Source organism: Chenopodium quinoa, unplaced genomic scaffold (genome assembly GCF_001683475.1).
Source record: "Chenopodium quinoa cultivar QQ74 unplaced genomic scaffold, ASM168347v1, whole genome shotgun sequence".
Lineage (NCBI taxonomy): Eukaryota > Viridiplantae > Streptophyta > Magnoliopsida > Caryophyllales > Amaranthaceae > Chenopodium > Chenopodium quinoa.
Window position 1 is genome coordinate 3,753,841 of NW_018745523.1, and position 27,783 is coordinate 3,781,623.

At 36.4% G+C, this 27,783-nt stretch overlaps 2 protein-coding genes across 2 annotated transcripts; both read left to right on the top strand.

Moving 5' to 3' along the window:
• Positions 1–13,517: 13,517 nt before the first annotated feature.
• On the top strand, positions 13,518–14,561 carry LOC110715638. Its single transcript, XM_021894224.1, has one exon. The coding sequence runs from the start codon at positions 13,518–13,520 to the stop codon at positions 14,559–14,561; it is 1,044 nt and encodes a 347-aa protein (XP_021749916.1).
• Positions 14,562–24,042: 9,481 nt separating this feature from the next.
• On the top strand, positions 24,043–24,885 carry LOC110715639 (ATP-dependent DNA helicase PIF4-like). Its single transcript, XM_021894226.1, has 2 exons — positions 24,043–24,148; positions 24,263–24,885. Exons 1-2 carry the CDS (start codon positions 24,043–24,045, stop codon positions 24,883–24,885), a joined length of 729 nt encoding a protein of 242 aa, XP_021749918.1.
• The last annotated feature ends 2,898 nt before the right edge of the window (positions 24,886–27,783 follow it).

A 27,783-nucleotide genomic window follows, 5' to 3' on the forward strand; every position in this document is an offset into this window, starting at 1 on the left:
TTTTGGGACTTTGTTGTGGGATGTAGCCCTGGCCTGTTATGGTATGTGGTTGTTTGTAATATAGGTCATTAGTGGAATGTTCTTTTCAGTGAGTTGATGAATGTATTTCATTAGATTGGGGTTTTTTAAGGAGGGGTGTTTTGTTTGGGGTGCAGAGCATTAGTGAATTGTTATTTAGAGGCCTTACAGTTTCTCTTATGTAGTTTTAGGTGCTGATTTGTTGGCCTTTTTTATATGGGTTATTAGTGGAATATTCTTTTCATTTAGTTGATGAATGAGGTTCTTTTTTTAGCAGTAGTGGCCATGTGGAAACCAGGTGATGATGATGGTTGGTTTCTTCATTGTGCACCTATGGGTTTGTAGAAGAACTATTATGAGAAGCATTCATTGCATGTGTTTGTTGTGATTACTTTACGCTTATTTTTCTTAGTTGCTTATAAAAAACTGGTATGTTATTATGGATTTGTTTGCTGCTTTAGGCTGTACAAAACATATAGTTTTTAATAGTTGCAGCACTAGGATTATGCTGAAATTCTTAGACTACTTGCACCATAGTAGCCTCTTATGACAGTCGTGTCTTCGTCAATGGATTGATTCAGTTATAAATGTTTACAGGTCATGGACTTACCACCCACACAAGTAATAATGCCTTTTCGTCCTCTCCTGAAGCAAATTACCGATTACTTGAACTTTCCTGATCCAAATTACCAATTTATCGATGAACCAAGTAGCATTGCTTGTGTGGTGATAAAAACAGATTGTGGTCCCATTGCCTCTGTGTATATAGGTGGCTATACTAAGAGTATAGAAGAATCATGTGAGGTGGCTGCTAGAAAGGCTGTATATGATCTTATGAAAAAATATGAATTAGTTGTTGAAGATGTGACCTACTTAAGGAAACAAATGTATGACCGCTGTGGTCAATTGTTTTGGTTTAAAAAGGAGGACCTAGAGAGAATTGAAAGGGAGGAACCTAAAATCTGTATGCATGAGGAAATTTCTTCTCAAATTGAAAATAGCTATAAGAAGATTGTAGTAGACTTCGTTGTTGTTTTAAGGGCTATCTTTAGAACCGTTGACATAAGATGCACTCCAATTGAAACCATTGAACATTCTCCTGAGCAACTCACTTCATGGTTTACTATCATGCCTCATAAAGAAGGGGTGGGTTTCCGCTGTTTGTTTAGTGATTATTGTCCAACTGCAGCTGCAGCAAAGCAGAGCCTAGCTAGAAAGGTTGTGGACTATCTTGCTGATGTTTTTAACCTTGTAATAGTTAATGTTAATTATAAGGTAACAACAGCTAGGTTTGATGCCATCTTATGTACTTTAGAGAGGGAGAGCTATGTAAGTGTTAAGGAATGTGTTTTAGGCATTAAGGAGCAGCTAGAGCCATCCACAGTTCTTATTGAACAGGAATGTCTTACTCCTCTTGGAAAAGAGTTTCAGGTTCTTGTGTCTATTCCGCCTATCTTGCCTCCTAAAAAGCGCCTGCTGCGACACATCTATGCAGAGACAACTCATGTTCCTGATTCTGATTGTGAGATGGTTTCAGTGTTTCCAGTGCCAGAAGATTTTGATTGTTGTTTTAGGCGTGCAAGGTTTGTTAGGGGTTAGGTCCTTTAAGTGTCGGTGTGAAAATTAGCACTTTTGCGGATGTATTGATTGGCTCTTTTTGCTAATTTATTAAGTTAGGTTATTGTTGTTCTGTGTTAAGCCTGTTTCCTATGCTTTTATATGATGTCAAGGCTATGTTAGATTTCATTATGTAAGGTTTCTTTTGTTAAGAACTTTGTTGAAGCTATGTAAGGTATCTTTTGTTAGGAGCTTTCTTGTAGCTGAACTTATGTATGATATAAACCTAAGTGATGTAATGGATTTGGTAAAATATTTTATTATATATATATAAATCCTGTTGGAGTACATTCTTGAGTTTCTGAATTATGCATCTTCTCTACATTGCTACGCTTTTATTATTTGTAATTCTTGAACTTATATATGCTTTCAGTTACCTATTCATTTATAGCATGCTGCATTGGAGATTCTGGAATGCTGTATTGCAGCTAATCAGGTGTTGGAATCACAATTATGTACCTGTCCAAACACAGTAGTAGTTGTAGCTTGGTAATTGGTATACAACTATTCGGATATGAGTATGTTCTAAACTATGCTGTCTAAGCCTCATGACCAATAAAAAATGGCAGACTAATTCTTTGAAACATTTAATTTGATTAACCATGTTCTAGATCAACTATTACGAGAACCATCAGCTTCAAATGGATGTCGCACTAAGCGCTTTAAGAATCTAGAGTCTGGACCTCAGGATGAATTACAGAGGTATGTATACATATAAAGAAGTGAAGCTAAATAAAAGTATATATACATAGAAATGCTTTCTTTACGTTGTAGAACAGTTAGTATTAGTATTACTTGCTTTTCACCGTTATAAAAATTAAAGTAATGACAGCAAAATGCTGTATGCCTTTTCCTTTTATAGGATACAGGCCGAGCCTTCCACAAAGCGTGCAAAAATACCTAAGACTAGGCATCCAATTACAGGTAATTGAATCTATTTTGTCTTAGGATATTTCATTCTGGTTTTACATGTAAATTGATATAGACATATATGAGTGTCTTATGAATCTTTTATCATGAGCAGAGGTACCCGATGCATCAGTTGGTAAGAAATTACCAGCAGAACCATATCAACTTCCTTGTCCTACTGTGTGTTCAAAGTGTAGGGCACACAAATTTGCCTTTGAAACACCTCATTTCTGTTGTTCTGATGGTGAGGTTAAAATTGCTACGAATGATTACCCTGCACAACTTGTGAGACTTTTCACTTCTATGGATGAGGATGTGTAGGGAATAATTTCAAGCCTTTAAAAATACCACTAGCTCGAACCCCACTGTGATCATACACTAAAGTACGGTGGCGTCCAAAAGGGAAGAAGATAGAGCAAAAGAGTCGCCAACAAGTTTTTAAGGAACTTGTAAACCGTTCACGAGGTGAAGGTTACACCCCTTAACGATCCAAGAGATCGTCAACTCCATAAGGTCATGAACCAAATAAGGGTCCGGGGATGAAGGTACAAATCCAACCTAAAAGAGATTGAACCTGCCCTAATAATAGGCCTCTACTTTATTCTGATCGTATTCATGTGCGCTTTCTGACTAACATACAATCAATAGGATTAACCCTAAACCTGCTTAATCTATGTTGGTTGAATTTAATGCACAAATAAACTATTATCGGCGATCACTTGAATTATAATCAAATTAGCCCTGACAAGATTATTAATATCTTATTAAGCGTGATTGCAAATACCAATTCCCTTTAACCTGCAATAAAAGGTGATCAAGCAATAACAATATATAATATGTGTCAAGCAACATAATAAATAATCATAAACATTATAAAGAACATAGGAAGCATCATACTTTTAATCATACTTGATATTAAAAACACCCTAGACATGATACTAGGAACATCATAATAACAATATAAACATGATGTCTACATCATAAAATCAATAAATCAATAAAGTACTTACTGGGATGCCTTGTACCTCTTTCTAATTACAGAATACACACGTTAGTAACTTCAAGGAAAATAATAATCAAAACAATTAAATTAAATAATTGAAAGAGAGATTTGGGACCAAACCCTCAGAAATTAAAACCTTTCACGTCTAGGGCGAAGGCAACTTCGAATATGGCTAGGTGTTTCTAGATCTTGTGAATGCGGAATTTTGTGTTAAAAAGCAAAATATAAAAGAATACTAAAGAATCAACGTTATTGATGATTGATAAACGAAAGATGATGAATGAAGAGAATTAATGAAAATTGATTAATAGATGTAGATAGTTGGTAATTGGTGTTGACAATCCGTCCATGAAAACGGAGTTTTGATACGATATTTATAGAGAAAATCAGCCAAAAAAAAGATAATTTATCAAAACAGAGTCTGAGGACCACAAAACCACCTTGGCGCCAGCCCTGGCTCATTGGCGCCAGGACCAGTGGCTAGCGCCAGGCGCCAATGGCTGGCGTCTGGCGCCAATCCTGGTTCCAGGCGCCAAGGCCTTGGGTTGGACGCCAAACCGGCTTTTAACGCATTTTCGAAATTCTGATAAAATTCCCGTACTGGAAGATAAAATAATATAATTTCAGTCGAAAATGCTATTTGATCTAATTAAAACTCTAAAGAATCCTAATTGAATTAAGAATGATAAGAACCTTCTAAAATGTTCTAGAAGACCAAAACCATTCCTAACTACATTAGGAATGATAAATCATATTAGGCCCTCCCCTAGATCATTGGGCCGTACTTAAAACTCAAACCGGGCCCAGTTTAGTAAATTGGCCATAACTTCCTCAATATTCATCGGAATTGGGCTTATAATATATCGTTGGAAAGGTCTTTGCAAGCCCCATCCAACTACACCACTATTGGACCCATATCATGGACCAACCAAACTAAATTGGCTGTTTTCTTAAAATAAAGTTTTCAAAAACAGAGAGAAGAGAAAAGAAAATAAAAGAAAATAAAACTTTCCGCAACACTAGACCTTTCCACACTTTCGTTTCAATCGATAATGATTCGACGTGAAAGGTACTCATCACTGGGTTTGGTTTTGGGGAGACACAAATGGGTGTCTACAGAAGCCCCCACTTTGACTGAGTTTGGAGAAACGCAAGTTTCGAAAACGAAAGTCAAAGTATTGATAGGGACGGAGAATGATTCAGAACGTTCTGCAATCCTAAATCAATCTTATAACGCCGATACCTGCAAAACTAGCATTAATTAAACAGATAAAAGAGTTAAGAAACGCATATCTTTCATTGTCGAGCATACGTCTCTGAAAGTAACCGATCTGTTTTGATGACCTCCTGCAAGCTAGAGAATGTCATCACGCTTGAAAACCGCTACGCCTTGTAACTGCTTCCAAATTAGAAGATTGCTTCGCCTGAAACTATCCTCCTCCGCAATGATAATATTCCACATCCTAGGGAATACCACCAAAGATTATTTCTCTTGAAACAATCCTTAGTTTTTTGTGACAACCCTCCACAATCTAGGGAACGCCATCTTGCTGTTTGTTTTGACGATCTTCCACAATCTAGGGAACGCCGTCGATCAATGTTGCTACATCTTGAGCCTTTTCTTGAATCATAGTGACAACCTTTCCAATCATAGCAAAAGTCGTCGAAAACTGCCCATCTCGTGCTATCTTCTCAAATCTTTGATGACAACCTCCACAATCTTAGCGAATGCTGTCGAAGACCACCCATTTTGTGCTATCTTCTCAAATCTTGGGTGACAACCTCCACAATCTTAGCGAATGCCGTCGAAGACCGCCCATCTCGTGCTATCTTCTCAAATCTTGGGTGAGAACTTCCACAATCTTAGCGAATGCTGTCGAAGACCGCCCATCTCGTGCTATCTTCTCAATTCTTTGGTGACAACTTCCACAATCTTAGCGAACGCTGTCGAAAATAACTTTACTTGAAGTCATCCTCAGTTGTTGCGATAATATTCCAAAGAAAATTATCGAAGACCAACACTTGTCAATCTTTAAAGCTCGCTCGAACTTTGCTTCCGCTATGCCTGTACGTCGGCGCTTTCGTCGCTTTGAACCTATACGTCGGTGCCTTTTGCTCTTGAACCTATATGTTGGTGCCTTTTGCTAATGAGCCAATGCTTAGGTGCTTTAAGCTCAGTGAGACGATTTTTCATCAGGTCGATCACTTATTTGCTGTTGTAATCAAATCGACTACTCAATCATGTCAATATTGCTTATAGGGGATAACTGGCGTACCAAGGAACCCAAAAATATATTGCAGAAGGCTAGCACAACCCCAACAGGTGGCTGGCTGCTTTGGCGTCGCTGAAAATCAATCAGCGCCAAACATATGGCATTAGTGCCAGGCGCTGGAATTGGCGTCTGGCGCAAAGCACAGAAAGTGACGCCAATGCCTAGGGACTGGCGCCAGCACGAATTCTTCTTTAAATTCAGTTTTCCGTTTTATTTCTTGCTTTGTTCGTCACAAACGCTGCGATAGGGTCTTCCCTGTTCTGCTGCACCTGTATTTATTTTGACTATAGAACTTTGCCAATCTCTTTAATTATCTTAGGGTTGACCTAAGGTTTAGCATTGCTTGACTCATCGACTTGACACGACTCAAGGTATAAACTTGACTCGCTATGATTGACTCGAGGTTGACTCGACTCAAAGTGAAAAGATACGTGTGACTCAAATCAAAGTGATATGGCACGACATGACTCGTGTGTGCATTGTAATGTGATCGTGCGACTCGAAAAAAAATGCAAAAAAGAAAAAATCTTCCGTCATTTTTGTGGAGGGTACCGACTTTCTCCCGGAAAAGAAAGACGTGAAAAAGAAAATCAAAAGTTTAAAGATGCATGTTGAATGAGCTTAGTCAAATGTTGTTTGATACTATCTCTCAAGGTTCAAGGATTAATTCATCCTAGGCTATCTCAACTGTTGACTCCATGATGAAAGCATTTGGGTAACTTAGGCACGGAGGCTAAGCACTTCATACTTCTATGTAATGACAATTATGATTGATTTTGACGAAGCATGCTTCAGCGTTAAGATTTCATGACAAAGGCTTCCTAAGGGAAATATATTTGGTCATGTATGTGTGATGTGTGTGATAGTGACACTAAAGCTAGGCCGCAAGAGCTAAGTGTGAAAAGATATTATTTATTAAAAGAGTCAAATGGTGGTGACTCTTAAGCTAGATAAGCTAATGATGTAGGGATCAAGCTCCCAAGTCTAGCTTTAAGTGAAAAGGGATGAGCATTGGAGATCCCTTGATATGATCATGGTGCAAGTGTGTGAATGTGAATATGAATGCATGTTTATTACGGCCGCACCTCGATGTGAGGTTGCCTACGTATCTGTTAGGAATCAGGCCGAACGTAGCTCTTGCCAAACCTCGCACAAGTGTGTGTATACCTTAAAAAGGTCTTTTAAGGGTTGTAACGTGGTTAGGATAAAGGCTGAAGAAGAAGGGGATAAAGGCTCAAGACCCTAGATAAGCCCCCAAGGTGTGCAACCTCGCTTTTGAATCTTTGTATTTATGCTTGAGTTTCTACTCTTTTTAGCTCTTTTTGCTTTAGCATTTATTTTATTTTTATAAGTGTGGGCAATCCCGATCATGCGGTCTATCACTCACTTGGCATTCATGTTTCTCAGGCACGGTACCGAGCACTCGATAAGAGACGCAATCTGAGACGTGTTCTTATCGAAGATATTTTCATATCAAAGACATTGGAACACTTGCCCTTTTGTACACTTGTTTTCGTTTTTTCATTATTGCTTATTTTTTTTGCTATTGCTTTCTTTTGAACTTGCTCAAGCTTTCTTTAGAATTGCATAAGTTGCATGCCATCCCATCCCAAGGTTAGGTAGATGTAGGTTGAAAAAAAGAAGGGTCTATCGTTAGACGAGGCTCAAAGTGGTTTATGAAGAAAGGATGTGTAAATTGAAAGGAGAAAGGAGATATGATGTGGCTACAAGGAGTGCCTCAAATCATTGGTATACCTTGTGCTTAATTCGACATGGATTTTTTTTTTTTTTTTAATGCAATGTAATGAAAAGGAAATAAATGCTCATTTTATTAAGGGAAAAAGGAAAAAAAATATCCTATTAATCTACAAGAAAAGAAAAGGTGCCTATGCTAGACTTATTGGGGAAAGGAAAGATGAAAAAGAAATAGAAAAAGAGGTCACGAAATCTTGTCGTTGCAGCTCGCCTCTTGTCTTGTATCATTTGCTTCATCATCACCCAGTCTTCTTGTTAACTGGAGGCATGGGAAGCTTGTTATTATCAATCAAATGTTGGATAGCCTCCTTTAGTTTCCAACAGCTCTCAGTAGTGTGACCCCTACCTTGATGGTACTTGCAGTGTTCGTCTGGATTCCAACTAGGCAATCTCTTTTCAGGTGCGGGATCTTGAATAGGTCCAATGGGAGTGATGAGTCCTTTGGCATGGAGTCGATCGAAGGCAGTATCGTAGCTCATCCCAATGGGGGTGAAGTCTTTCCTTAGTTGCTTCTTAGATCCTTGGTTATCTATGGCTAAAACTTCATTGAGATCAAAGGCACTAACATTGTTACTAAAGTGGGCGTTTTCGGAAGAAGAAGGATTGTCGCTCTTCTTTCCTTTCCAGCCACCGTGGTTGCTATTGTTAGTAGCTTTTTGCTTTGTGAGGTCATCTTCGATCTCGATACCTATGTCATAGACGGCCTTGAAAGTATTCAAGTTGTGTTGATATTTTAAGTGCTTTGAATACTTTTCTTGGAGATTCTTGATAAACATCCTCACGGATTCTTTTTCAGTGGGGACCTCAATCATCTTGGCGGAAGTTTCCCTCCACTTATTAAAGAAAGAAGTAAAGCCTTATTTTCTTTTTGTCTTAGCATCTCAAGTTGTCTATGGTCGGTTTCAACTTGAATATTGCACTTGTACCTATCAACGAAAGCGTTTGCTATCGATTCCTAGGTAGAGGTTTTCTCCTTGTCAAGGGAGAAGAACCATTGTTGGCAAACGGTTTCAAGAGATAGTGGGAACAGAGAGGGGAAAACCTTCTTATCGATACCCTTAATGGTCATTATAGTTTCAAAAGCTCTTAGATGGAAGTAAGGGTTATCTGTTGCCTTGAATCTTGGGATGTTGTTGGCATTGAACTTCTGCGGAAAAAGATCTTTGTCCACCGAGACCCCTTGTGATGTAAGCTCTTGAAACTTGTAATCGCTAGACAACTTGCTTAGGCTCTCTTGCATGAGGTCCATCTGTTGTAGCTTCACGGGATCATCAACCTTGAGGGTGAGTAGCTTCAGTGTTTCAGTCATGGTAACCAATTGGTTCCTAAGCTCATTGACTTCTTCTTGAGTTGCCATTGTCTTCTTAGCCTTCCTCTTTTGACGAATCGGTTTATCAAAAAGCGAGACTTGAATAAAGAGGTTGTCCTTGATTAATCGCTCTTCTCTCCTCGACCAAGTACTGTGGAAAAGGAATTTGGGGATACTTATTGTTAATTATTTGACTCAAACTTTATTCAACATGCAATGGATGGAGGAGGTGAAGAAAGATTTAGATGGAGGGATATGAAGGATTAGGAGTAGAATGTACCCCAACTCAAATGACGGAAAAGACCGACTCATGCATGAACCTAAGACATGGCCATGGTGACGTGTACTCAAAGTGTGTGCTAAGACTAGTGAGTGTAGGTGACATGCTAAGACTCGTGTCATGACCATGTGGCTAGACTATGTGACCAAGACTCGATTAATGACCTGACAAGGTATTATTGACAGCGAAAATTAACCGAATTGATTAGCAAACTGGTTAATTAGACCCTAGGTGATGACTCGACAAATAATCCGAACTGTCGGCCAAGCGACAGGACTGGCGTCACAATATGGTGATTGGGGCCAGACTTTTTAGTAAATGTCTGGCGCTACACACCATACAGTGGCGCTACAGCTCAGACTTTGGCACCAACATTGGAGCTTTGGTCTGGGACTGTTTTCGGTATTATTAATCAGTTGGGGTATGCCTAAAGTTGTACTAGGTCAATTCCGATTAAAAGAAGAAAAAAACTTTATTGACTCAAATTAATTAATTAATTAGGCAAAGTTCTTTAAGTCATTAATTATAATCTCAACACAAATCAACAAACGGTTAGGAGGAACATAGAATATATATGCGCAACAAATAATGCACAATTAGGCAAGTAAGCACAATATGATGCAATGAGTTCGTAACCTAACCATGGCTCTAGTTCTCTAAAGTTTAGGATATGGTTTAGTCAAATAGGGTCCATGGTTAATTGTCCAAATGCACTGCGTAGAAGCCTAACCGTGAAGGGTTAACGCGTGTGGATAGAACACCGCGAGTTTTTAGAAAAAACTCGCTTCCATGGTTTGGTGAATTCAACCTCTCAGATGTACCCTTTGTTGCCAGGAGCGTTCAATCGGGTAGATAGAGCATGAATTCCCAGAGGGTTATGTCCATATGTAGAACACAAATGGGTTTCAGAAAAGTGAGAAAAAATTCAATCAGGAAGTAGGATCGAGTAAACAATGAAAAACCGGTAGAAATTAGAACGCATATTTCTGGCTCGGTATTGGGGGAAATTGGCGCCAGCAAACAGAGATTGGCGCCAACTTTTAACTGTAGCGCCTGGCGCCAATACTGGCGTCTGGCGCTACAGAGAAAAGTGTGGCGCCAAGCTCTGGCCCCTGACGCTACTTCCCACATGCCTCAGCAGCTTTCTGTGCTCAATAAAATCATCCAGTTTTGCACGGTGTTATTTCAGTCCTAGTTGTGAAAGACGTTTCTCAAATTTCCTACGTGTAAAATCCTATGTTTTTGACTCATTATGGATGTTCTTTCCAATGAGAACCTTTTTATGCATATGACAATAATGTTAATCAAAATTACGCACATGAAATACTTAGAACTTTTCGAGTCTCATCCACTCATTCTAAATCATTACCGAAACAAATTCAGGAATTAAAATAGAAATCCTCCCCAGTGGAGTCGCCAAAAACTATAGGGAATAATTTCAAGCCTTTAAAAATCCCACTAGCTCGAACCCCACTGTGATCATACACTAAAGTACGGTGGCGTCCAAAAGGGAAGAAGATAGAGCAAAAGAGTCGCCAACAAGTTTTTAAGGAACTTGTAAACCGTTCACGAGGTGAAGGTTACACCCCTTAACGATCCAAAAGATTGTCAACTCCATAAGGTCATGAACCAAATAAGGGTCCGGGGATGAAGGTACAAATCCAACCTAATAGAGATTGAACCTGCCCTAATAATAGGCCTCTACTTTATTCTGATCGTATTCATGTGCGCTTTCTGACTAACATACAATCAATAGGATTAACCCTAAACCTGTTTAATCTATGTTGGTTGAATTTAATGCACAAATAAACTATTATCCGCGATCACTTGAATTATAATCAAATTAGCCCTGACAAGATTATTAATATCTTATTAAGCGTGATTGCAAATACCAATTCCCTTTAACCTGCAATAAAAGGTGATCAAGCAATAAGGAATATATAATATGTGTCAAGCAACATAATAAATAATCATAAACATTAGAAAGAACATAGGAAGCATCATACTTTTAATCATACTTGATATTAAAGACACCCTAGACATGATACTAGGAACATCATAATAACAATATAAACATGATGTCTACATCATAAAATCAATAAATCAATAAAGTACTTACTGGGATGCCTTGTACCTCTTTCTAATTACAAAATACACACGTTAGTAACTTCAAGGAAAATAATAATCAAAATAATTAAATTAAATAATTGAAAGAGAGATTTGGGACCAAACCCTCAGAAATTAAAACCTTTCACGTCTAGGGCGAAGGCAAATTTGAATATGGCTAGGTGTTTCTAGATCTTGTAAATGCGGAATTTTGTGTTAAAAAGCAAAATATAAAAGAATACTAAAGAATCAACGTTATTGATGATTGATAAACGAAAGATGATGAATGAAGAGAATTAATGAAAATTGATTAATAGATGTAGCTAGTTGGTAATTGGTGTTGACAATCCGTCCATGAAAACTAAGTTTTGATACGATATTTATAGAGTAAATTAGCCAAAAAAAAGATAATTTAACAAAATAGAGTCTGAGGACCACAAAACCACCTTGGCGCCAGGACCAGTGGCTAGCGCCAGGCGCCAATGGCTGGAGTCTGGCGCCAATCCTGGTTCCAGGCGCCAAGGCCTGGGGTTGGACGCCAAACCGGCTTCTAACGCGTTTTCGAAATTCTGATAAAATTCCCGTGCTGGAAGATAAAATAATATAATTTCAGTCGAAAATGCTATTTGATCTAATTAAAACTCTAAAGAATCCTAATTGAATTAAGAATGATAAGAACCTTCTAGAATTTTCTAGAAGACAAAAACCATTCCTAACTACATTAGGAATGATAAATCATATTAGGCCCTCCCCTAGATCATTGGGCCGTACTTAAAACTCAAACCGGGCCCAGTTCAGTAAATTGGCCATAACTTCCTCAATATTCATCGGAATTGGGCTTATAATATATCGTTGGAAAGGTCTTTGCAAGCCCCATCCAACTACACCACTATTGGACCCATATCATGGACCAACCAAACTGGATTGTCTGTTTTCTTAAAATAAAGTTTTCAAAAACAGAGAGAAGAGAAAAGAAAAGCAATACCGCGGCTCGCGAACTTGTACCGCAGCCCGGTTGTGGCCTCTTCATTACCAACGAAATTAGCCCTATTTTAGGGATTTTAGGAGTCCTAATCCTAAGAAAAGACTACTACGATTTTCCTAGCATATAAATAGGTTTTAGATAGTCTTTTATCTATCACTTTTTACATACATTATTTTAGAGCTTTTGGTATTACGTTCTTCATTATTACTTTCAAGATTCAAGTTTTCACATTTAATTCCAATTCCAAGTATTGATTTCTCTTCTTTATTCTCTTTAATTTTTATTGTTATTATGTTTTCTTTGATTAATTGTCTTGTTATTTCTATTATTATGGGTGAGTAGTTTCATAATCTAGGGTTAGGTTGAACCCTAATATGGATTGATGTATTATTTGATTCCCAATTCCCAATTTAATTGATTCATAATTTCTCTTTGTTAGGGTTGGTTTTATTATCAATGATAAACTAGAAATAGTATTATTGAATGTGATTAGGTTTACAACGAAAGTTGATTCTTAATTGATTTTAGAACCCTAATTAAAAGTAAGAGCTTTTATGCATGAAAATAGCTAATTGTTCTTGCTAGGGCTTATAGGATGTTGTTCTCAATGTCTTTAATATGTATGATTCCATGAAAATAGGTATGATTGCATGTTAGGGAAGCTATTAGTTGATCGAAAGAAACTCTTAGTATTGTTTTAGGAAGCATCTGTCCTGTGGAATATTTATTGATTTAATTGAGGGAAAGGGATTGTTCTATTGCATTGATTCATATTAGTGGGGATACTTAATCTTAGATGTCTTTAGTTCTTGATTAATTCATTATTATAATTTTCTTTGCTTGATAGTTCGTAATTGTTCTAGAATAGATTTCTCGATATTGATTGGTTACTTGCTTAGTATTGATTTGAGTCTGTTTAATTAGTAGTCCTTAGTCTCTTGGGATTCGACCCCTACTTGCTTAACTACATAGTAGAGTTAGTTCGGTTATTTTTGTTAGGTACGCGACACGCCTATCAAATTTTGGCGCCGTTGCCGGGGACTAACGGTTTCATTCTAGTTATTCGTGATTCGTTTTTACTAAGCATAAATTTTGTTGCTTCGGCTATTGTTCCTTGTGTCTTTGATCTCCCATTTTAGCTTCTTTGTTGCATGTAAACTCGAAGTTCAGGTTAAGATGATTTAACACCTTTTGATTATGAGATCGAAGCTACTGCAAGAAGACGAAGAGGTAGAAGGAGGAAAAATCAAAATACAAGTAACATGGTCAACCCAGGAACAAAATCTCTTTTGGAGCATGGTATTCCAGATACAACAACCAGATTCCTCTCTAGTATTGTTAGACCACCCGTCACCGCTCAGAGTTTTGAGTTGAAACCCCAATTCATACAGTTCATCTCCAATGATTCTTTTGCGGGTTCACCGAATGATTGCCCTGTGACTCACATTGATAATTTTTTGGAGAAGTGTGACACTATGAAGCTCAATGGTGTTACTGATGATGCTATTAGACTACTCCTTTTCCCTTTTTCTCAACGTGATAGAGCAAGGGAGTGGTTACGAGATGAAGGTGTCGGTTCCTTTGATACGTGGGACAAGCTTTCCAAGGCCTTCTTAGTCAAATTCTTGGGGCAAGAGAAAACTGCGAAATTAAGGAACGAGCTATCCACCTTCCATCAATCCGATGATGAGTCTTTATATGAGGCATGGAGAAGGTTTAAGCGATTGCAGAGGCAATGCCCTCATCATGGCATTCCAGAGTGGATGTTGATCCAAACGTTCTATAATGGTTTGACCCATGAGTTTCTCATATACATTGATGCTGCGTCCGGAGGTTCTATCATGACTAAGAACCCAACTGATGCAAAGGATCTAATTGAGAAGATGGCGGCTAATGATAATTACCATCCAAGGGGACGAAATGCTATCAACATAGGTAATAAACATGATGTTGATGCTCTAACCTTGTTGACTAATTATGTGCAGGCACTAACTCATAAAGTCAATCAACTCCAAGCTGAGTCCCCTCGACCCTCGATGGAAACTTGTCAGATGTGTGGATTACAAGGTCATACTGCGCAGGAGTGTCAACCCAATTATGATGGAATGACAATTGAGCAAGCTAATGATTTTTATACTACGACCTCCACAAGGCCATTTTATGAAGGGTGGAGAAATCATCAAGGTTTCTCATATATAAACAATCAGGCTCAAGTGAATCCTCCACCACCACCCATTTTTCAAGCAAGGGCACCTATTAATCATCAATCCATTGCACCAACCACTACCTCAATCTTCAAATCTTAAATCCATTATGGAGACTTTTGCTACCTCCCAATGTCAACAACAAGAGCTTATATCAAAGCAATTTGAGCTACAAGCAAAGCAAAATGAATATTTTGAAAACTCGATTCAATTGCTTGTTGCTCAAAATAAGAGGATAGAAACTCATGTTTCTTAACTTTCACAACAAGTGATTCATCTAACAACTCTTCAAGATCAAGCGAAAGTCCAACCCAAACAATGCAATTTTAGTGAAGAAAGATGAATTGACTACGGGAGGATTAGAGGAGAAAGTGTGCAATCTGGAGTCGAAATCAAAAATGCATGTGAATGAAGGTCTCAAATATGTTTCCCCACAAGCCTATGAGGAACCGATGCCCTTCCCGCAAAGGTTATCAAAAGTCGTGCTTGATAAGCATTTTGGGAAGTATTATGAGACTCTTAAGAAGGTATATGCTACCATTCCTTTTTCCGATCTTGTAATTCAAATGCCTCAATTTGCAAATTTTGTGAAAGGAATTCTAGATGACAATCATAATGATAAGAAATTAGAAAGTTTGGTAGTAAAGGAGAAATGTCCTGATCTTTTACATGATAGCTTACCACCTAAATTGCATGATCCTGGTAGTTTTACTATCCCTTGTATGATAAACAAAACATATTTTGATAGGGTTTTGTGTGATCTGGGTGCTAGTATTAACTTAATGCCTTCTTCAGTGTATGACAAATTAGGTTTGAAAAACCTTAAACCCTCTCCTATATCTCTTCATATGGATGATAGAACTGTTAGACTCCCTAAGGGTGTAGTTGATGATTTATTAGTTGGGATTGGTGAACTTGTTTTTCCTGTTGACTTTGTTGTAGTGGATATGAAAGAAGACCATAAGATCCCACTTATCTTTGGTCGCCCTTTTCTTGCTACAAGTCAAGCTTTAATAGATGTTCCTAAAGGACAAGTGACCATTAGAGCTCAGGATAAACAAGTTGTGTTTAAGCTTTTCAATGACCATAATTTTACTTTTGACAATGGTACTTGTTTGAGAATTGATGCTACTAACCCTTTGGTTGATAAGTGTATTTCTAATAGATATATTGTGAGCAAAAATGACAATATTACACCGCATGATGGGTTTAGCTACATCAAAATAAGCTCGGTTACAAAGCACATCACATCTAATTTGAAGAAGTCGTTTGAAGGTGGATATATTAATGAGCAATACCACGGAGTATCTTCTCCGTGTGGTGACCCAGGTTGAGCTACTAAAGGAGGTCGAGCTTATGACCTTAAAAACAAGCGCTTCTTGGGAGGCAACCCAATTATTATTTTATTTACTCTTAATTTAGCTTTCTTTCCGTAGTTAGTTCTTTTTATTTATTATAATATTTTTTTTATTTTATTTTTATGAGCTTATGACTTTGTTATTTACTCACGTTTTGTGTAGTAGATTAGCGGAGTAGTGTTTTTCTTATTGTTTTCTTGTTTTATTAAGGATAGGTAGTATTCTTGTCAGTAGCCTAGTTTAGCCTTTTCACCTTTTTATTTTTATTTTTTTAATTAATTCTTTTAACTTCTTTTTCTTAGTTTTCTTTGTTTTCTTCTCTAATGGTGTGTAATTGAAGGAGGAAGAATGCATAATGGAGGCAAAAATTTTAACATTACAGTATACTCCGCAAGCAGGTTGCGGTAAATTCGTTTCCTACGCAGCCTAGTTGCGGCGATACTCTTATTGTGCATTATAACTTTGAGCAAATCATTTTAGTCCGCAACCCGGTTGCGTCTAAAACCCAAATGCCACACTTAGGCCGCGACACTCCCTACAATCAGCATTCTTATATTTTTTTTATTTAAAAAAAAATAACAGATAAAAGAAAAGGGAGAAGAAGTATAATCGCAAGGCAAAGAAAGGAAACTTACAGGCGAGCCAGTGCTGATTTTCTTGTTCGATTTTGACGCGAATTAGAGGTGATAATCACTACAAGTACAAGGAATTCTATCCTCTGTTTTTTATCGAATAAAATTCAAACATTATTTCTTGAATACGCTGGTATTTTGGCTGGAAGTTTCTGGGTATTTGTGACCATGATCTCTAATTTTCTTGGCTGCAATATTATATCTGAATTTGTGTGGGTAGTGGACTAGTGGCTTATTGCTACATTGATACGGGTTGGAAAAGGATGCATATGATTGAGTGGGTTTTTAATTTGGGGTTTAATTGAGATATTATCGTACGGCTACTGTTCTATTGCTTCTCGAAGGGCCTTGGCCGGGATTTAGGCGGTTTGGTTCGAAGACTTGTGATATTTTGGAAAAACATGGTTGTGAATTTTGAATTGAGATTTTGGCGCGAATTTGTTTCGATGCATTATTTTATTAATTATCGAGCCCTCCTCATCTACCTCCGCCATAATGTTTTGTGAGTACCCTTTCCCCTATTTTATTTATTCATGACATATTGTTGCACTGTGGACATTGCAAATTTTAAGTGTGGGGGAGAGTTTTATTATCCCAATGAATGATAAATCATGCTTCCCTACGCCTATGCCCCATAATTAAAAATTGTTTTTTGATTCTTGGTATATGATGATGAGTATTGTGGATAAGTTAGCCATGATTTGATATTTGATTTCTTGGATGCCTTAACATGCGTCAATTTTGCCCAACTGTTTGTGAATATAGTGCTTGACTAGTTGATTTGGTGAGGAATGTGTGTTAGTTCCTGATTTGTCAATGAATTTGAGTATTGGTTTGTGACTATAAGTAGTTTTTTACGACTCATTATTATGCACATTGAGGAGGACGAAGGCGTTGTTCTTTTAGGTGGCCTTCAAACGATATTAGATACATTTGTTCCCTTCTTGCTACCTGTAGGGAATATTTTCAAGCCTTTAAAATCCCACTAGCTTGAACCCCACTGTGATCATACACTAAAGTACGGTGGCGTCCAAAAGGGAAGAAGATAGAGCAAAAGAGTCGCCAACAAGTTTTTAAGGAGCTTGTAAACCGTTCACGAGGTGAAGGTTACACCCCTTAACAATCCAAGAGATCGCCAACTCCATAAGGTCATGAACCAAATAAGGGTCCGGGGATGAAGGTACAAATCCAACCTAAAAGAGATTGAACCTGCCCTAATAATAGGCCTCTACTTTATTCTACTCGTATTCATGTGCGCTTTCTGATTAACATGCAATCAATAGGATTAACCCTAAACCTGTTTAATCTATGTTGGTTGAATTTAATGCACAAATAAACTATTATTGGCGATCACTTGAATTATAATCACAATTAATCCTAAACAAGATTATTAATATCTTATTAAGCGTGATTACAAGTACCAAGTTCCCTTTAAAACATACATAAAAGGTGATCAAGCAATAACAATATATAATATATATCAAGCAACATAATAAATAATCAACATCATTAATAATAATATTACTAATCATAATCATAATCATCATAATCATGTTAAAGCACAGCAAGATCCTATACATGATACTAACAAGATTAATAACAAACCCTAGCATGTCACTAAGCAATAAAAATCAAATCTTTAGCCCTAACATGATACTAACAATCATAAATATTAGGAAGAGAATAAAAGGCATCATAGCAATCATATTTGATATTAAAATTAACCTAGACATGATACTAGGAATATCATAATAACAATATAAACATGATTTCTACATCATAATATCAATTAATCAATTAAAGCACTTACTTTGATGACTCGTACCTCTTTCTAATAACAAAATACACACATTAGTAACTTCAAGGAAAATAAATAATCAAAAAAATTAAATTAAATAATTGAAAGAGAGATTTGGGACCAAACCCTCAAAAATTAAAACCTTTCACGTCTAGGGCGAAGGCAACTTCGAATATGGCTAGGTGTATCAAGATCTTGTGAATGCGGAATTTTGTATGAAAATAAAGTAAGAAAAGAAAGAAAAGAATGTTGATGAAAGTTTATGAAAAGAGATGAATGAAAAGGATTATTTGACTGTAGATGAATACTAATTGATGAATAATGATGATGAAGACTTAAGAATAAAGAGAATTGGTGAATGATAGATGTAGATGATGAATGAAGAGAATTAATGAATGGTAATTGATGATGAAAACGGAGTTTTTGATACGATATTTATAGAAAAAACATCCAAAAAAGATCATTTATCAAAACAGAGCCTGAAGATCGCAAAACCACCTTGGCGCCAGCCCTAGCTCATTGGCGCCAGGACCAGTGGCTAGCGCTAGGCGCCAATGGCTGGCGTCTGGCGCCAATCCTGATTCCAGGCGCCAAGGCCTGGGGTTGGACACCAAATTGGATTTCAACGCGTTTTCAAAAATATGATAAATTTCTCGTACTGGAAGATAAAATAATATAATTTCAGTCGAAAATGCTATTTGATCTAATTAAAACTCTAAAGAATCCTAATTGAATTAAGAATGATAAGACCTTCTAGAATGTTCTAGAAGACCAAAACCATTCCTAATTACATTAGGAATGATAAATCATATTAGGCCCTCCCCTAGATCATTGAACCGTACTTAAAACTCAAACCGGGCCCAGTTTAGTAAATTGGTCTTAAATTCCTCAATATTCATCGGAATTGGGCTTATAATATATCGTTGGAAAGGTATTTGCAAGCCCCATCCAACTACACCACTATTGGACCCATATCATGGACCAACCAAACTGGATTGGCTGTTTTCTTAAAATAAAGTTTTCAAAAACAGAGAGAAGAGAAAAGAAAAGAAAAGAAAAGAAACTTTCCACAACACTAGACCTTTCCACACTTTCGTTTCATTCGATTATGATTCGACGTGAAAGACACTCATCACTGGGTTTGGTTTTGGGGAGACACAAATGGGTGTCTACACTACCCATGTTGTTGCCATGACCTTTTTGTTGTTTATTAGCAACATTACAAGCAGATTTTTCCCCATTGGTTACTAGTCCCAAGCTTAGCTTGGGAGGGCTATTAGTGAGTGAGGTCAGAGAGTTTGTAGTGTGCTCATTATTTGCACAATTGGGTGGTGTTAAGAAGTTGTAATTCTTTTTCATTGTGGTTTCTTTTTGATGATTTGAGAGTTGAATTTCTTGTGAAAAAAAATAAAGCATGATGAAAAAAAAAAAAAAGAATTGAAGTTCAAGGAAAAAAAAAGTAAAAAGAAAAAAAAAAGTGAACTTCAAAAAGAAAAAAGAAAGAAGAAAAAAATTGTTTAATGATTCAAATGTTTTAAGTGAAGGTTGATCAGAAAAAAAAAAGAGTTCCGTTAAAAAAAAATCAAGTTGAAGAGTTCAAAGTTTCTTTATTCACTCAAGTTCTACGTTGTTATATTTTTATGAGTGTAATTGTAAGTGTTGGAAAACTTTTGATATGTTTGGATTTATGTTTGGTGAATTTTTGGTGGAGTTGAGTTATGTTGGAGATGATTAGTCATTATCTATTTCTGGTCTTGATTTTGTTAGGATTTTAGCTCTCCTAAGCATTGCTTTTCTCTCACATTTTCCCAAATTTATCCTACCTCTTACCCTAACCTTACATTACAAGCTTTAAAGACCTTCCGACCTTTGTGCATAGAGTTGTGTGAATGTGAAAGTAGTTACTTATCAATGCAAGGAATGACTTGACATATTCCGAGTCGACTATTAGGTTGAGTGTATGTCTTTTTAAACACACGAGTGCGTGAGTTGGGAGGGCATTGTTCACATGATGGGGTTGGGATGGAGAGCGATCGAGTACATCTTTTACTTGCCACATAAATGAGAGCCGAGTGTGTGAGCACTAGTCTTAAATTCTATATGCTCTTGTGATTTGTTCTATTTGACAATTGTTAGGAAGGATGAGTGATTGGATAGATGAGGTTGGTTTATTTTGAAGCATATTCGTTAGATTTACCTTGAATTGGTTATTCTTGATTTTGATTATTTTAGGGGTGAAGTATTGATTTATTTATTCATTGCTTTACTCGAGGACGAGTAAAGGTTTAGCTTGGGGAAATTTGATAACACGATATTATACATGATTTATATGTGATATTTGGTCATATTGTATTGTGTTTCCTTCATTTCCCTAATCTTTTAGAGCTATTATTCTTCCTATTTCGATATTGCTCTTCTCGGTTTGTTTGTTTTTGTTTTTATTGGAATAGGGATCGATTTGCGTGGAATTCAACTTGGACGCAAGATATTCTTCATATGGAGCGTTTTTAGCATCCATGAAGCATCATGGCAGCCTAGTCCGCAGCTTGATTGCGGTTTACTATGACCTACCGCAGCTTACCTGCGGCGCACTTCACAAGGGAGCAAGAATTCAAGTCGGCAGCCTACACCGCAGCAATACCGCGGCTCGCAACCTTGTACCGCAGCCCGGTTGTGGCCTCTTCATTACCAACGAAATTAGCCCTATTTTAGGGATTTTAGGAGTCCTAATCCTAAGAAAAGACTACTACGATTTTCCTAGCATATAAATAGGTTTTAGATAGTCTTTTATCTATCACTTTTTACATACATTATTTTAGAGCTTTTGGTATTACGTTCTTCATTATTACTTTCAAGATTCAAGTTTTCACATTTAATTCCAATTCCAAGTATTGATTTCTCTTCTTTATTCTCTTTAATTTTTATTGTTATTATGTTTTCTTTGATTAATTGTCTTGTTATTTCTATTATTATGGGTGAGTAGTTTCATAATCTAGGGTTAGGTTGAACCCTAATATGGATTGATGTATTATTTGATTCCCAATTCCCAATTTAATTGATTCATAATTTCTCTTTGTTAGGGTTGGTTTTATTATCAATGATAAACTAGAAATAGTATTATTGAATGTGATTAGGTTTACAACGAAAGTTGATTCTTAATTGATTTTAGAACCCTAATTAAAAGTAAGAGCTTTTATGCATGAAAATAGCTAATTGTTCTTGCTAGGGCTTATAGGATGTTGTTCTCAATGTCTTTAATATGTATGATTCCATGAAAATAGGTATGATTGCATGTTAGGGAAGCTATTAGTTGATCGAAAGAAACTCTTAGTATTGTTTTAGGAAGCATCTGTCCTGTGGAATATTTATTGATTTAATTGAGGGAAAGGGATTGTTCTATTGCATTGATTCATATTAGTGGGGATACTTAATCTTAGATGTCTTTAGTTCTTGATTAATTCATTATTATAATTTTCTTTGCTTGATAGTTCGTAATTGTTCTAGAATAGATTTCTCGATATTGATTGGTTACTTGCTTAGTATTGATTTGAGTCTGTTTAATTAGTAGTCCTTAGTCTCTTGGGATTCGACCCCTACTTGCTTAACTACATAGTAGAGTTAGTTCGGTTATTTTTGTTAGGTACGCGACACGCCTATCATTATGCTAGGTTCTTTCGTTCATTGAGAGAGATCCAAATTACTAATTCTACACAAAATTTGATAAACAAAACAACAGTGCCAGATCAGCGTGTTTACAACGCTCCTTCCACCGATGAAGTTGCTCTCATATGACTAGAAAATACATCTTTCAGTGAGTTAGAAAGTCCTCATATTCTGGTGACAGCAAAAAGGGATGCATTTGGGAAAGACTTAACTGAAAATGATTCAACTGAAGATGATTCATCCCACAATGAGTCATCTGAGGCTGATTTATCTGCAAAAAAATCATGTCATAGGATAATGCATTATTATGGCTGTTATGATCCTCTGCAATAATACCCACTCCTTTTTCCATTTGGTGATTGTGGATGGACTCAAGGGTTAAAAAAAATGTCACATGGTGGAATTCAACAACTACAGTCACAGCCAGATCCTGTTTCTTCATGTTGTGTTCATACTGTAGAGGAAATGTTGGAGGAGGAAGCAAGACATATGTATATCTTGTCACCTTTATCATTCAAGAAAGTGAAAAAGACAGATTACATGTTAAAAAAGGAGAAACTCAAATGAATAAAAAGACTTAAAAAAATATGTGCATGTATTCTGTTAAACCTATTATTTTCCATTGCAGCTGTGCTATTTTACCAAGAAAATATTGTTGATTTGTAGGTGCAAATGGAGGTTCTTCAAAAATAGACAGAAACATTTCAGTAAGGGAATACTACGCATACAAGCTTCAAAGCAGGCCCAATAATATGTTGTTAAGAGCAGGTAGATGCTTTCAGTAGTATATAGTAGATATGTATATTAAAGTGGAGAATACGCGGTTGGATTTCTCGTAAAAATCAGCAAGCTGTAAGAGCAGATTTCTATCAAGGAATTCTAGATACTATTGATTGTGGGGAGAACTGTGCAGCAAATGTTGGCCGTAAAGTGATCTTACCTCCAACATTCATTGGTGGTCCTCGAGATCTTAAGAAGAGATACTTAAATGCAATGTCATTAGTTCAGCGGTTTGGTAAGCCAAATCTATTTATTACAATAACTTGTAATGCTAATTGGTCTGAAATTAAAGAGGAACTTGCTGTTGGAGAAAAAGCTCAAGACTGGCCGGATATAGTTGCAAGGATCTTTAGAGCAAAATTTTTGGCCTTAAAGCATTTAATAAAAAAAAAAGGTGTTTGGGGAGGTTGCAGCAATGATCTATGTGATTGAATTTCAAAAGAGAAGATTACCTCATGCTCATTTTTTGGTCATCTTAAAGCAAGAGTACAAAATTAAATGCCCCTCTAATTTTGATAAATTTGTTTGTGCTGAGATACCACCTGTTGACAATAGCTACCTTAGAAAGGTTATACTCAGGCACATGATGCATGGCCCTTGTGGTCATTTGGATCCAGAATGTCCTTGTATGAAACACAAGGAAAGTCTTGGTCGTAAATATGGTTATCCAAAGCAATTCTGTGATGAAACTAAAAATAGCACTGATGGATATCCACTTTACCGAAGAAGAGACACAGAAGAAACTGTTACAATTCGAAGAACAATTATGGATAATAAATGGGTGATCCTATACAATCCATATCTTTCATCGTATTTTGATTGTCATCTAAATGTTGAGGTTTGCTCTACTATAAAGGCGGTCAAATATTTGTATAAATATGTTTATAAGGGTCATGACAGAGTGTCTTTCAATATGTTTATAAGGGTCATGACAGCAGTATCAATCAGGTCGATGGGTTTCACCCTATGAAGCTGCTTGGCACCTTTTTGGTTTTGATATGTATGAAATGCATCCACCAGTTCTGCCTCTTCCTGTGCATTTACCTAATTCACAGTTGATCCAAGTTAGGCCTCATGAACGTCTTACATCAGTAGTTTCAGATGATAAACGTTCTAGAACTTGTCTTACAGAATTCTTTCGAATGAATATTAAGCTGTCTCCTGGAACAAGTTTCAAATACAACGAGTTTTCAGAACACTATCGCTGGGATGCATATGATAAACATTGGTATAAAAGAGAGAATAAGAAGATAGTAATTGACAGGTTGGCTTTTGTTAGTCCTTCAGAAGGATAAAGGTATTATCTCAGATTATTGCTGCATAATGTAAGAAGTCCAAAGTCATTTGAAGATATGCGAACAGTTAATGGTCAAGTATGTGATACCGTTCAAAAAGTTGCACTTAAGCTGAAGTTGTTAGAGGAAGATGACTCAGTTGATATATGTTTAAAAGAAGGCTGTGATGTTCAAATTCCACTTGCAGTTCGCTAGTTATTTGCTATTGTGTTATTATTTTGTCATCCTAGCGATCCTGTAACTCTTTAGATGAAATATTATTATTTCCTGTCTAAAGATTTTAGACTTAGGTATGCTTTTGATCCATATAAGGTAAGGCAGCTTCCTGTTAAATCAGTTGAGTGGTTTTTAGAGTCGATGGGCAGCTCTCTTGCAGTCTATGGATTAGACCATTTAGTTCAGGATGAAGATGATGGAATGCGTGTAAAAAAGGATATAGAGGATGCACTGAATGCTCCAATGCCAAAACAATGTCTCCAGTGCAAGAATCAATTGAATCAGGCTCAGCGGGAAGCATTTGATGTTATAATGGATCACGTTACAAAGAAAATGCCAGGAGCATTTTTTATAGATGGTCCAGGTGGAACAGGAAAGACCTTTTTATATAATGCTTTATATGCAGAGATAAGATTGATGAATAAGATTGTACTGCCAACAGCAGCATCGGGTATAACTGCAGCTAATATTTCCTCTGGAAGGACTGCACACTCGCGGTTTAAAATTCCATTGGATCCGCTTGAGTCACGTGCTTGTAGTGTACCTAAACAAGGTAGTCTGGCTGCATTGTTAAGAGAAACGACACTTATCATTTGGGGTGAATCTTGGATGGCCAAAAAAGATAATGTTGAATCACTTGATATGCTGCTCAGGGATATATGTGATCCTCACTTATTGTTTTGAGGCAAAATTGTTATATTTGGAGGAGATTTTAGACAGGTTCTTCCTGTTATGCCCAAAAGAACACAACGCGAGGCAGTTGTTGCTAGCTTGGTTAGCTCTGCTATATGGCCACTGCTAACTAAATTTAGACTAACAGAAAATATTCGAGCCAGACATGATCTAGCATATGCAGCTTTCTTGCTAGCACTAGGAAATGGGGAGCTGCAGGACAGTGAAAATGGATTAGTTCAACTACCAGCACACATTATAGAGCCTTGCGATACTTCAGCACCTCAAGGCATGCATCTGAGTTCAGTTGCTTTTCCAGAAATGGATATTCCTCCATTCAATGCAGATATATTTACCACTAGAGCTATACTAACACCTATCAACGATGATGTTGATGTTATAAATAGCATGTTAATAGATAAGTTTCCAGGTGAAGCAATAGCTTACAAGAGTTATGATTCAATGATTGATGATAATTGTTCCATCTATCCCATTGAATTCTTAAATAAACTCTGTCTTAGTGGTATGAGTCCTCATGAGCTTATATTAAAGGTCAATAGTCCAGTTATTTTGCTGCGTAACATCTTGCCATCATCTGGTCTTTGCAATGGAACGCGTTTGATATGTAAGAAATTCTTTCCAAACCTCATTGAATGTGCTATTGATGTTGGTCATCATAAAGGAGAACATGTATTGATACCAAGAATTAACCTAAGGCCATTAGAGTCCTTAGCTTACCCTTTTCAATTTCAAAGGAAACAGTTCCCCTTAAAGCTTAGCTTTGCAATGACCATCAACAAAGCTCAGGGGCAAACACTGAACAAAGTTGTCGTTTATTTGCCACGGTCATGCTTCTCGCATGGACAGTTGTATGTGGCTCTTTCTCGAGCTCGACAAGCATCTAATGTTAGTGTTATAACCAATGTCAATGATGATCAACCAATTTTAGGTTATGCTAGGAATGTAGTATCCTATGATATTCTTCATATGGCTGGCATCATCTAACTTTATCAGTGAGTGATGCTTTTCATTTCTTTTAATTGAAATTAGTTTGGAATTGATTTAACATTTTTTATGTTCAGACCACAGTCTACTAACTTATTTGCTCTCATTTTTTGCCAACAACCTACACTGTTCTGCAGCAAATATTCCTTTTGAGGCATATCATCATTCACCAATCAAAATAATGACTCTCTTTTAAAGCATGGTATGCTATTTATTTATCCAGAAGCCTTTAGAGTTATTGTTCTGATTTTAGCTTAGAATTTACAAGCTATCAAGTATCTGATGTACATTTTTTTTGCTGTTAATTCTGCAGTGGTCAGGGCAGCTTTTGTTGATTATATGCTTGCAAAAAAAAGTACTTTGCTAATTTGTCTAGGTGCAGATCTGTAGTTTACTAGATAGGCCAATGTCTTTTAATCAATTGGTTCTTTGTCATTGTAGTGATCAAGTAATATTTTGTAATGCTCATTACTAAGTGGAATGCCTCTCTTTGTATTTCATGGGAGATGACATATGTTATTATAATCCTACGCATATTAGTTGTTAAATGTAGAACTTGATGTACTTTTTTTGGCGGTTATTTCTGCTATAGTCAGGGCAGATGTTGCTGCTTGTATGCTTGTACAAAAACAAATTCTTGGCTAATTTGTCTAGGTGCAGCTCTGTAGTTTACTGGATATAGCCCAGTATGCTCTAATCAATTGGTTATTTGTAATTGTACTAATCCACAAAATCCTTGCATGAAGCATACAGCAATACATATTTTTTTACAAAAAGTGGCCCAACCAGCACCAATTATAAGGTTAAAGCAGGAAAAAGGTTGCACTGCCTTCTACAACAAATGCTCTAAACACTATATCAAATTTAAAGCTTTATACCTAAATCTAGGCCATTCTAAATTTCTGTATTAGATAGAAGTTTGTTTTAGTAATGAAAAAAAAGAGATACAAGAAGATGTTCTAGCAAATAAGAACAGTCAAATGTAGGAACAGTGTATTCTAGCTTAAAATGCTTCAAATTAGATGTGTTCTATTTTTTAGAGTTCAGTATGCAATATGACTTTAGAAAAAACAAAATATTATGTAAGTAATGCAATTTCAGACTAAAGATATCAATATAGATATGTAATTCCATATTTAAGTATTAACAAGTACATGTTATATCTATAAAGTATAAAAGATAGTATTTTAGGTAGTAAACCTTGCTGATTTTATGGGAAAAAATACAGCAGACCACTATTACACTAAACACTAGATTTGAATTCTTGCCTCTTGCTTCTAATTTTTCTTTTAAATAAAAAAAAATGTATTATAAAAACACTACTGACATTGAGTCTTCTTAAACCTCATAAAATTTACTATTCTGTGGTGGAGCATAGGAAGGAGAACCAAAAAGAAAAATACAAGCAGAAGCTACAATCTACAACATCAACATTAAAGCCTCTGCAACTTGACAGGTATGATCGAACAATGTATTGTTTCACTTCATTTATTTAAGAATTTTTCCTAATTACATTCGAATTTATTATTAACTGAACATCCATGCATAGAATATATATGTCATAGCATTTATATTCTTCAAAGATCTTTAGGTGCAGTCAATAAAAAAGTCATGGTTTGTCTATATGCATCTGTAGAATCACAGTTACATATGAATAATTCTTTATAAGTGCTTGCTCATGCTTAGACTTATTTGGTAAATCACATGTAACAACCACCATATATATGAATTTATTCGTCTAAATGTAAAAGTACAGGCACATTTCATACACCAATAGATTAGTGTCAAAGCTGTCATTTATTTTAAGGATACAAGCTTAATTAGCAGCTTCAATTACACATCTAAATAAATTGATTAATTTGCTACAAATATGAATTGACTGAAAATGATTTATTTGAAAAAAAT

What these genes read in the sequence shown, in the direction of transcription:
- LOC110715638 (XM_021894224.1), top strand. Translation starts at nt 13,518, where the DNA reads ATGGTCAACCCAGGAACAAAATCTCTTTTGGAGCATGGTATTCCAGAT.
- LOC110715639 (XM_021894226.1), top strand. Translation starts at nt 24,043, where the DNA reads ATGCGAACAGTTAATGGTCAAGTATGTGATACCGTTCAAAAAGTTGCA. An exon ending in TATATGTTTAAAAGAAGGCT is followed by an intron (nt 24,149 to 24,262) that starts GTGATGTTCAAA and finishes TCCTGTCTAAAG; the next exon opens with ATTTTAGACTTAGGTATGCT.